The sequence below is a fragment of the Balaenoptera acutorostrata genome, chromosome 8 (genome assembly GCF_949987535.1).
Source record: "Balaenoptera acutorostrata chromosome 8, mBalAcu1.1, whole genome shotgun sequence".
NCBI lineage: Eukaryota > Metazoa > Chordata > Mammalia > Artiodactyla > Balaenopteridae > Balaenoptera > Balaenoptera acutorostrata.
The window spans coordinates 96,630,987-96,642,997 of NC_080071.1; the positions used below are offsets into that span (position 1 = coordinate 96,630,987).

Consider the following 12,011-nt stretch of genomic DNA (forward strand, 5'->3'; position numbering starts at 1 on the left):
GACAGAAAGCAGATGAGTGGTTGCCAGGGCCTGGGGCAGGAGATGCTGTTCAATGGATGTAGTACAGTATTCTTTTGGTGTGATGAAAATGTTCTGGGACTAGGTAGAAATGATTGCACAGTATTGTGAATGCACTAAATGCAGAAGGATTGCACACTTTTAAATGGTTAATTTTACATTTTGTGAATTTTACCTCAATAAAAAGAAATGGAAAGAAAACCCAAGGAGTTCCCTAGCCAGGCTGCTACTTTTATCTTTCAGAGTTTAAAATTTTTTTCCTGCATTTTGTTGTTGTTGTTCGTTGGTTTCACTCAGCTGGAGGTATAGGGAGAAATGCATCTACTCCATCTTGTCTCTAGAAGAGTACCTTAGGCTCACCTTAGCAGCTTTTTAAAAAGACTAATGCTGCATCTCCATCCTGGGCCAATTTAATGAGAATGGGAGACAGGTGGGGGAGGTGAGTTGCATCAGTACAAAAAATGCTCACAGGTTGTTCAAATGGGGAACACCATTGTGAAGCATTGTTTGAGGCACATACTTCCTGCCATTATGAGTTTTGGAAATAGCTGTTTGACACACTGAGACGTGAAGGGAAGCCCTTTACAAGGAAGGTCGTTCTTTTGAACATTGTCATCTGCAGGTATGAATTTTGAAATAGCTCTGACCATCTCACTAACAGCCTATGAATGCAGCTGACAGCAGGAATGTGGATTAGATGAAAGAAACCTGGTACTTGATTATGCCGTTCATCTACTGAACTAGCCAACTCCGGAGTCTGTTGTATCTCTCTGCTTTCTACTGTATGAAAAGAAATACTTATGTCCTTATCGTTTCAGCTCTGAGTTTTGATTCTAACTTGTAGCTGGAAGCTACCAAACTGTCATAGCTATTGAGAGGCAAAATTGGTGGAAAAATACACCACTATTCAGTAATGTGTTTTCCTAGTATTTGTCTCATATAAATAACACTGCACTGAATGTATTGGGGTGAATAGCTGCTTCTCCCAAAGTTGGATCTTATTTTCCACTCAGGTCAGGATGACAGAAGTAGCCAGTATTCTTACTGCTCTCGCTAATGTTTCCAGAGTGCTTTCCCAGCAGATGATACCTGTCCACAGTGTTAGCAGTGTTAGGTTGTTGGTTTTTTTAAATTTAACTTAATTAATTTATTTTTTATAAAGCAGATTCAGCATTAGGTATTTTTTATCTTACTCACTGGGTTTTACTTTTTGGATTCTTGTGTGTTCATGGTGTGTCATTATGGTTTCCCACTGTGACTTCTTTTATTGCTGAACATGTTAGCAGTTTCTCCATGTTTTCAGTGATTAGCTACATTTCTTTTTAGGAAAGTTCCAACCATGCCCTTTGTGCCACAGCTTGGTAGCTACGGGACTTAGGGAAGCCACAGCATGATGCCCACATGATAAAATTGGTGTGAGATTGAAAAGAGATCTTTTCCTAAAGTTCTCTGTATTCGTTGATAATTAGAATGTTATCAGTTTGCTGCAGATAATTTTCACTGTTTTATTTCCCTTTTCGTGGCATTATCTATCTTATACACACAAATTTTAAATTGTACTTAGTCAAATATGTCACTTTCCAGCCATAATTTAAAGGTAAGACAGTAAGACACATGATATGGATACATACATGAGTTAATGTGCTAACAATATAAAATTACAAAAATGCCACGAGAGTAGCCTAAAAGCAGAAGACATTTTCAAAGGTTTCCCTTATATCTTCATCTTTATTATGTACTCCTTGAACCAGTTTGCCCAAAGTCAGACTTTTCTAAGTACGATGTAACGTGGAGTCTTTATTGCTCGACCAAGTTGTTGGCATGGAACCAGTTGCCAACTTAATAAAAGAGGAGAGTCCAAGAGTTTCAAAATCTGAAAGGATGTAGCCTGTCAGTTTGATTTCCTGTTACTTTTCTTCCAGAAACATGATCAGGGGCAGGTTCTGTTGGAGATGGTCTTCAGGCACCTTGATTTGACTGAGCGTGACTATTTTGGTTTACAGCTGGCTGACGATTGCACAGATAACCCAGTAAGTGTAAGCTGCTGTCTTTCATTGCCATTGCAATTTTTCTCTCTTCATAATAAGTCCTTTCTGATTTATAATGTTCACTGTTTGAGTTTTTTAAAAATTTTAATTTGAATGATTACAGGTAATTCTTTTGCCTTTGAACCTCAATTTCTTGATGTTTTAATCTGTTGGGTTATTTCCTTAAGGTTTTTCTAATCATAAGTCAGTCTATAGATTGAGTGCCAGTTTCTTTCTCTACATGTCTCAGACAACTGAGAAGCAAATCTAATTCGTACTTCTTGGAGAGAAAATTGGGCATAAAGGTTAAAATGTTAACATTACAATATTGAATTAAATACTTAATGTATCTTGAGTCTTACGTAAATTAGCCTGCATTAAGATGAAATTAGTTTTTCATCTTAAAATTGTGAATTCTTTGTAAATTTATATGGTTATACAGTGAGGGTTTTTCACAAATGAATATGATATCCTTTTGCCTAGTACAGGAGAATGACTGTTTTGAAGGAAACGTTTTGTATAGTTGAGAAAAATTGGGAAGCTGAAGAAATGGTTCTCTGAATCAGTGCCTTAGAAATCAGTTTGTAAGGTCTTATGTGGAAAATACGAGTAACGATTGGCAGGAAAGCAGGGCTTCTCTCTATCTCTTGCTCTCGTTTTCTCTCATGGTTACATCCTAGGTCTCTGAAAGAATGGTTAGTGGGAAGTAAATATGAAATGTTAAATATTACTTTTTCTTGGCATTACTTAACTGATTTTGTATGAAAAACTGTGAAGATGAGGTGGATAAAATAAAGCAAGGTCCAGCTAGTCTCAGTGGAAATAAATCCTTTTGTACTGAACTGAAATAAAAACAAACTTTCCTCGTACTTCATCAGATGACTTGAGCTGCTCCAAGACCTAGAGGAATAGTGTTATTTCTTAATAAATGAACGCGAGAATATTGATAGAAGTCAGTAGAAATGTCAGTAATGCTACCTTTCACAGAAAGATAAATTGTTAGCCAGGCAAATACGTGAAAGTTGTCTGCTACTATGTGCAATATTGAGGTTTAAAAAAATAGATAATTCTTAGATTATCTTGCTGACACTCATAGGTCAGACCGTTTAGATAGAAGCCTGTCTTTAGACGGTTTGGAGAAGTGACAGACAACAAAGAAGAAAGAGACCAGTTACTTATCACCATAGTCACCAAGAAAGTGTTCCAGAAGGACTAATAATTGAGACCACATATGTTACAAGAAGTAAAAATTCTGTCTCATAAATTTGTACGCAAGAAGACATTTCTACTCTAAAACAATTACAGCAGGATGAGTGTGGGAGCAGAGGTATCAGTATTCTGAGCTGGGTTGATCTTTTGGCTGTCTCCTTTTTCTTACTTTGTCTTACTTTTCTATCTTGAGCATCCCTTCTGAAATAAGGTATTATATTCCCAGGTCCCAGGGACCAATTGCTGATGATCCAGAATAATTCCTCCCCCCAGATTAGAATCATACAGTTTTAAAGACGCAAAAGAAACCTTAGAGATTATTTTGTCTTACCACACTTATTTTTCATGTGGAATTATCCCAATCCAAGGAGGTAAAGCCCAAGCTACTTTGCTGGTATTAATGAAACTAGACTTGGGTCCCCTAACTCCCCCTGCAGGTCTTTTCCGTACACAGCACTACAACTTCAGTATTTAAATATTCAGAAGAATCTGTGAAATGCCAAGAGGTGTCTAAGGAGGGGCCTTTAGAGCACAAATGTAATTACTGTCCCATTTCTGGTGGTCAGTGTGAAATATGTCAAGACTTTGAGGATAATTAATGGACTGAGGAGAAGAGGTGCCACTTTAAAAAAGAGAAGGAGTGAGGGTGTAACATTTATGAAATATCTATTGCGGACTTGTTAGTAAACCAAATTCTCACAATAACCTTATGACACTATCATTAAAATTCTCTTAAAGATGAAAACCTGAGGCTTACAAAACTCGTTTAATTACACAGATAATTAAGTAGCTGCAAAAGGATTTGGAGTCATATTTATTTGACTCCAAAGCCTTTATTTTCCCTTCCCAAGAGAGAATGATGCAGATGCACAGGACTTATAAACATGAGCATATTGAGGAGAGGAGGTACTCATGCCATAAAATTACCAGCAGTGACCAAAAGGGGCTTGGTAATATCCCCAAAGAATTAACCCCTGTCAATTCTTACTAGTTAAGAGTGTCTTCATCTGAAAGCTCATATATGTTATATATACATGTATATATATATATAGTGTGTAAATGTATATGTTGCACATATATTTTATATGTATAGATACTATATATTCGTTTTTGAGGTTCAGAATCAGTATTGTCTTAGGCGTGTAGATACTGAAATTAATTTAATTGGATTTATAATTGATAAACTAAAAAAGCACCTAGCATTTGATTGTAGTCTTATATGTAACAAACACAGAATCATAGTTGACTATCCTTTGCTTTAGAATCTTCCTTGGCAATGAATTCCAGTGCAACAAACAAAATTACTTAAAAGAAAAGCTTTGACTTTTTGAAATTTCTTCTGCTTTCATTTAAAACCTACTTATCACAGCTTTAGCTCTTAGCATAATGTCTTGTATAATAGTTGTATTCAGTAAATGTGTATTGAGTGAGTGGGCAAAATAATGAGTAACATGGTTGTAATTCGTTACCCATAATTTCTTTAATTTTATATGCACGTCAAGGTGGCTGTACCTCAGTGGCTTTTATCAGCGTGATATTCATCAGAGCCTCGAGATTATGTTACTCGTGTGCATCATGAGTAATATATTTACTTTCTTTTTGTTTTTGCCCCCAGAGTAAATTACAGTGCCCTTCAGTGGGACAAAGAGTAGATTATCGATTACTGTTGACTTGTTCTTTCTGCAGTTTCATCCTTCTGATAGTTTTGTTGTGGTTATGATATTTACTGGTTTACTGCTGTTTCCGTATCCCCTAACCTTGTGACTTTCAAAGTTGAACTTACATCAGAATCACCTGAAGGCTTCTTACCGTACAGATTTCTGGGCCCTAGGCCTAGAGTTTCTGATGCAGAAAGTTTGGGGTGGAGCTCCAGTAATTCTCATTTCACACAAATTCCCCTCTAATGCTAATGCTGCTAGCAGTTCGAGGCACCACTTTTTGAAAACCACTGCTCTAACCCAATAGACTGTTAATTAGGTAAGAAATGATTCATAGAGAATAGCTTGGTCTACTGTTTGAAGATTAATTTTATATAACTCAGTGTTCTTGAATTATTTCATCTGGTTTGAAGAAATATAGAAGTCACATAGAGAATGACTGTTATTTCAGCAAACCATGTTTTAGTACAATATGATTGCTAAAATGCTTGCTTTTATTTCTCTCATGTTCTCATATGGTATTTCTCTCATGTTCCTTTCATCTGTTTCTACTATAATACCTTAATTCAGGCTCTTATTACCTACCTTTTGTATAAACCTCTTCTGTAGCCTGCCAAATGATAGATCTTTGTTTTTGTTCTCTTTAAACCCGGTTCCATTTTGGGAGGGAATGACAAAGGGATCTGGGGTGCAGAGAAGTATTTCAGAGAGAATCAGCAGCATATGCAAAGTTCCAGAGTGAAGAGAGAGGATTGTTGTATTTGAGGAACTGAAAAAGAATTTTTTAATACCTATGGCTGGAATATAGAGCAGGAAGAGAAGATGGGTCACAGATGAGATATGAGTAGTGCAGTAGATCATCAAGTCAGGAGAGAAAGTCAGCAGGGCTCACGAGGGAAAGAGTGAACTCAGAGTCTGGTATCTCAGATTCTGTCTTTGGCAACTTGGTAGATAGAAGAACCATCCAAATGGTATTGTTGGTTTTCTTTTTCAGTTACCAATTGTTTATTTCTAGCATATAGAAATACAGTTTATTTTTTTATTGTGTAACCTTTCTAAACTCACTTATTAATTCTAGTCACTTTTTGTAAATTCTGTAGGATTTTCTACATAGATTGTCATGTAATCTGCATAAATCATGTCATATGTGAATAGGGAGTTTTACTTCTTCCTTCCCAGTCTTTTTTCTTTTTTTCCATTATTTTTTATTCTTTATTACATGAAAGCTGAGACTACCAGGACAATGATGAATAGAGGTGACTGACGGCAGCACACTCACTGCCTTACCTGTTCCCTGTCGTAGGAGGAAGGCACTCAGTGTCTCACCATTAAGTGTGCTTTTAGCTTCTAGAATTTTTCTTTTAAATCAGTATAATTGAGGCATAATTTACATAGAATAAAATTCAGCATCCATTCATAATGAAAACTCTTAAACTTGGAAAAGGAGCATTCTCACTGTGATAAAGGACATCTACTAAACACAGGTGCATCAGGGAATTGTAAAACCACAGTGAGATGTCATTGCTCATCCATTAGAATAGTTAAAAAATTAGAGTCTCACAATACCACATTTTGGCAAGGATGTGGAGCAACTATTAAGAATTGCTGGTCGGACTTTAAAAGGATACAACCACTTTGGAAAGTAGAGTTAGGCAGTTTCTTATAAAAGTAAACATAGATTTAATATATACCTCCAAGGAACCCCTCTTTTGGATATTTATCCAAGAGAAATGAAAATATGTTACATGAAACCTTGTACACAAATGATCATAGTAGCTTTATTCATAATAGCTCATTCCTGAATTAACTTTAACATCTGTCAATAAGTGAATGGATGTTATATTTTTGCATAGTGGAACACTACATGATATACTCTATTATTTCATTTATATTAAATTGTAGAGCAAGCAAAACTGATATATAGTGACTGAAAGCAGATCAGTGGTTGCCTGGGCTTGGGGGACTGGGTACAGAGGGACACAGGGAACCTCTCAGGGTGATAGACAGAGCTTGGCTATGGACATGGTAGTGACACCCTGTACGACTTGGACTGTGTTATTGAGAACGAGTGGAGCTGGACCCACAGTCCACACTCTGCTTCCCTTTGGGCGAACGGCTATCTCTATTCATTTCTTTACGTTTGCAACTGCTTCTCTTTCCTGGGGCTTTGGGGTCTTCCTGTGCATGCAGAAGTTGAACTGTCAGCCAGAGTTGAGGTAGCTTTTATATCCGGATTTTAGAGTTAAGCCCTTCTGCTGCCTTCCTCTCTTTCAGGATTTCCTCCTCAGTTTTCTGGGTACCCTGCCACTCCTGCCTGAACTCTGTCCACTGACACCTCAAGTTAGTGAGGCTGTCCCCTGCCTGGTGCAGGATTTGAGATTGCTCTCAGGCAAAAAACTGCAACTATAGAACTCTCACCCATTGCAGTTTTTGTTTTTCAAGAATAGACTTAGGTCCATTTCTTCTGCCTGCTTTTTGTTGCTTTCCAAAGTCAAATATTGTACATACACACAGAATAAAAATGAGTGCCATGAGCAGACAAGAAATGTTAAGGATTTCTTAGAAGATTCAGTGCTTGCAAGGATTGGTGGAAAAATCAAGTAGAGGAAACCGAAAAAAGAATGTAGGAGAGAAATACAGTAGAGGCGGGAGAGTTTTCAGGGAAAGGCAGCCCAGTTTATCAAAACGATTTGAAACAGCTACGCTGCTTAGCCCTCCTGTCTTCTCTTTCTCTGGCTCAACGAGGGCAGCAGGTGCAGTGCCCTGTGGAATAAATATGTTTGTGTGTTTGGGATGAAGGTGCAGAGAACTCATTTCTTCTTAGTGATATAATGAATCTGCCTTGAGAGTCCAAGTGAATCATTTGGAAAACTTTTTACAATTAGTAGGACTTAAAGCTGAACAAACAAATAAATATCAATAACTTTCTATATATCAATTAGGGAACATAATCCAACAAAATAGCAAATTAAATAAGTTTTCTTTTAAAAACCCAAATCCATTGAATATCTATGAATAAACTTTTGACATTAGGGGTGTCAAAATCTATAGGAAGAAAACTGTAAAACTTTACAGGAAGAGATAATAGAAGACATAAGTAGATGGAGAAGTAACACGTTCAGGATGAGGAGGACTCACGGCTGTGCAGATCTCACTGGTAAAGTCAGTGCAGTTGCTAGCTAGAATCTGAACTGAATTTTGGGGTGGCGTGAGTGGCGTGGACCCTGTGGCCCTCAGGCTCATCGGGCTCCATCTTCGTGGTTTAAGCCACGAGCCTACGTCCTGTCTGACTGATGTCACTGAGGAGGTCTTGCATTCCCCAGTGCTTGTTAGTGTCCTCCTAGCCGTGCCAGCCTCACACACCCACTTGTGTGTGTAAATATGTCTGCATTTCTGCTGAGGAAGGCAGGCTTTGGGGCGTTAACTGGTCCCAAATTTCGATTTTAGACAGACATTAAAATAAATGTAATTTATGATTTTTTTTCTAGAAAGTATGAAGGAAAAAATCACTAGATTGATAGATAGATGGGTGAGACGATGGATAAATGGGTGGATACATAGGGGGAACAGATGTGTTAAGTAGGGGTGAAAGCCATCTGATTATTGGCACAGAAACAGATTCCCCCACCCCGCTGAGTCATTCAGCAGGGTTAGTCCTTCACCAGGTATTTTTAGTAGATGTTATATGCCATGTTCTGTGCTGGGTACTGACCCTTCAGCTTTGAATAAATCAGATTTTATTCCTTACCTTAAGGAGTTCAAAATCTAAGAAAGGAGATAGGCAATAAAAAAGTAAAACAAATATGTTGCAATTAAGAAAATGTTATGAAGGAATTTCACGTTCCTTACCTGAAGGAAAATAACTAAGTAGATAGGAGCTTTGTGACATACGATACTTTTGATAGGGCAGTCCATGAAGGCCTTTCTGATAAAGTGGAATTTAAGCTGAGACTTAGATAACAAAAGACGTCAGCCATGGGAAAAGCCGGAGAAGGACATTCTGTGCATAAGGAAGCTTAGAATTGAAGGCCCCAAGATGACATCTTGGGGAAACAGAAAGGAGGCCATTAAGCTGGAGCTCAGTAAACTGAGGTGGAGGAAGTGAGGAGAGAAATAACACATGATATCACTTACATGTGGGTCTGCAAAAGGGTACAAAGGGACTTACCTACGAAACAAATACAGATGCAGAAAACGAACTTATGGCTACCAGGGGGGAGGGGGAGTAGATTGGGAGACTGGGATCGACATGTACACACTAGTACGTATAAAATAGGTCACTAATAAGGACCTGCTGCACAGCACAGGGAGCTCTACTCAGTGCTCTGCGGTGACCTACATGGGAAAAGAATCTAAGAAAGAGTGGATATATGTATATGTTAAAAAAATTGTGTTAGACAGCCACAGATTTGGAACTGTCAAAACTGAACTGGACACCTATTTTGATTGGTATTTTAAGGCTTCCGAAACTTATCAGGAGTCTAAAATTGCCTCTTTGAAATATACATTTTTAAAATTAACTGAGGCAAATAAAACATTAAAGAAAGACCAATAGAAAAAAAAAAAGGAAGTAGGGAGAGACCATGTAAGCCACAGTAAGGCCTTTGGACCTTACATTGAGAAATTATCAAGAGATGTTAAGCAAAGGAGTGAGCCTTTTAAAAGACTACTGTAGCTTCTGGGAGGGGGAGGGTGATGGTAAGAGGCAGAGGCCTCAGTTAAGAGGCTGTGGCCAGGGCTGTCCCAGAGACATGGACGGTGGCAGAGTAGATGGTGAAGAATTATTCAATTCTAGGGACGGTTTGAAGGTAGAATTAGTTGGATTGGATATGTTGGATGTTATGGATAATGGAAAGGAAGGATTCATGGATGACTTTCAGCCACCTGTTACTGAAATCTGTTTGTGTGCTCTGCATGGAATCAAGTATGGGTGGTAGGAGGACAGTTTATAAGTAACGATATGTAAGCTTATATTTGTGTAGTGCTTTGAAAATACTGCCACGTCTATCACCTCATTTTGGATTCTTTAATTTTTTTAACTGAAACGTTGGCAGTTGAAATGTTTTCTGAATTTAGTTATAGTTCTCCTGAAATAGAGCTTAACTGGCATTCAGAAGTGTCGAGACTACTTGGAATTTTCATATACAAAAAGCAGTCCTTCCCCAAACTAAACATTGTCTCTTAAAAAATTAGTATGGGGTGTTTTGGGGGGGGGTATTTTGTTTTTTGTTTTCTTTTTTAAGGAATAGAGTAGGAGTTAAAATTTTTCATAAGAGTAGATTTTCATGATGTGTAGTTAAATTTTGTCTGAATGAGAGCATAAAGCCAAGCATATTTTTATGAAAGATAGAGAGAATTTTAAAAACTTGATAGACTATTACATAGTATAGTTAAATTAACAGAATCACTTCATATTGCAGTGATTATTAAGCATTTTTACTTTTGGAATAGAGGTTATTGCACACTATATAACTTAATGAGAAATTGAAATCAAAATCTTAAAGCACAAGTACATTCAATACTTTCTAGCATAATTTTGTTATATTTGATATGAGTCTGTAATGTAGTGATTCTTTTCCCCCTACCTAGGCCTTTTCAAAAAATGCATTAATTTTTAGCATTAATCTTCAAATGGAACAGATTTGCAAGAATTGATGTATTAGTTCCTCCAGAAAAGAAGAAATCAGTTTTATTTATTTATTTTTCAGAGGTGGCTGGATCCAAACAAACCAATAAGGAAGCAGCTAAAGAGTGAGCAAACATATTTATTTGATGTTATACAAGTATACTTTATAAAGATAAAGGACTAATATAATCTAATTAATTAGAACTGCTTTTATTAATTCTAGGAGGATCTCCTTACAGTTTGAACTTTAGAGTCAAATTTTTTGTAAGTGACCCCAACAAGTTACAAGAAGAATATACAAGGTGGGTTTTTATGGAGCATGTTTTTACTTGAAAATATTGTCAAAACTATTATGAAATTTTGAAATTAATTAGGTAAAAATAGATTACCATGACATCATTCTGAGCTTCTCTGCCAGCACACAGAATGGGTTCTAGGTGCTTCAAGATAAGTTTCCTCCTCTGTTGGATGGCTGGGAGGTCTTCAGGAGATTGAAACCCCAGGGCCACCCCATCCAGCCACAGGCAGCTTCCCGAGCCATATAAATATTAACTTTTCTACTTGTGAAAAATGGTTCAGAAGCACTGCTGTAACTAACTGAAGTAATTAGATGATGCTGCAGTTGTATTCAAGGCATTCTGCATAGTGAGAATTGTGTCTGCTTTTTTTTTTCTTGTAAAAATATATTCTATATATACATTATTTCCATGGAGGAGGACATAGGCTTTATAAACGGTACACCATGAAGTGTAGGAGTGCTGCACTTTACAGCGCACAGCAGACATCTTTGTAAAGGGATTTGGCAGAGCGCGCTAGCACGTTCAGGCCTGTAAGTGCCCACTCTACTGGCCGTTGTAGGTCTAATATTAATTTACAGTTAGTTTTGTTGTCCCTTCTACTTGACAAAGTATACACAAGAATGACCCAGATGAGCGTTTTGGTAGTGTGTAAATGTTAGGTGAACTGTTTAAGGTGGAAATAGTGGGGAGTAATCACAGTGTGGTAACTGTCATTGTTTAAAAAAACCTGAGTGATAACCTTGTGTATTGCTTGAAAGACAGAATTAGTAATTAGTTTTTTTAAAAAAAGATAGAATTAAAAATTAGCATATTATACCTTCCATAAGATATAAGATATAAGAATATAGGTCAGACTATATTCAGAATTACTCTGAAAGATGGGTGCCAAATTAAAAATCTGCACCTAAAGCCACCTGTAGGTAGGCTCTTAGATGGTAATGTATTGGTTATCCTTTAGAATACTGCGGTGAAGTGGAGAAACAAAGAACTTTTGATAGTCCTTTTCTGTGTGTTTGTTGGGGGGCAGGGTGTTACCTTTCTTCTAACAGGAGAACTCAGGAATATAGATCTGGGATTAGGCAGTCCTAACATTTGACCCTAATAACGTCCAACCTAATTTATCTTGAAAAGCAAAGTTGTATCATATGAATATTTAGTTTAATATTGTAGCTCT

At 37.2% G+C, this 12,011-nt stretch overlaps 1 protein-coding gene across 4 annotated transcripts in view; it reads left to right on the forward strand.

Moving 5' to 3' along the window:
- The window catches only part of PTPN4 (protein tyrosine phosphatase non-receptor type 4), a 184,214-nt gene that overhangs the window by 69,136 nt on the left and 103,067 nt on the right, over positions 1-12,011 (forward strand). For all 4 annotated transcript variants that reach the window (XR_009009090.1, XM_007181267.2, XM_057551667.1 and 1 more), the window contains exons 3-5: positions 1,941-2,048; positions 10,621-10,663; positions 10,762-10,840. Coding sequence is in view for 3 of the 4 variants with exons in the window: in XM_007181267.2 (XP_007181329.1) it covers positions 1,941-2,048; positions 10,621-10,663; positions 10,762-10,840 (230 nt within the window). In the remaining variant the exon portion in view is untranslated. The remainder of the gene's footprint in view (positions 1-1,940; positions 2,049-10,620; positions 10,664-10,761; positions 10,841-12,011) is intronic.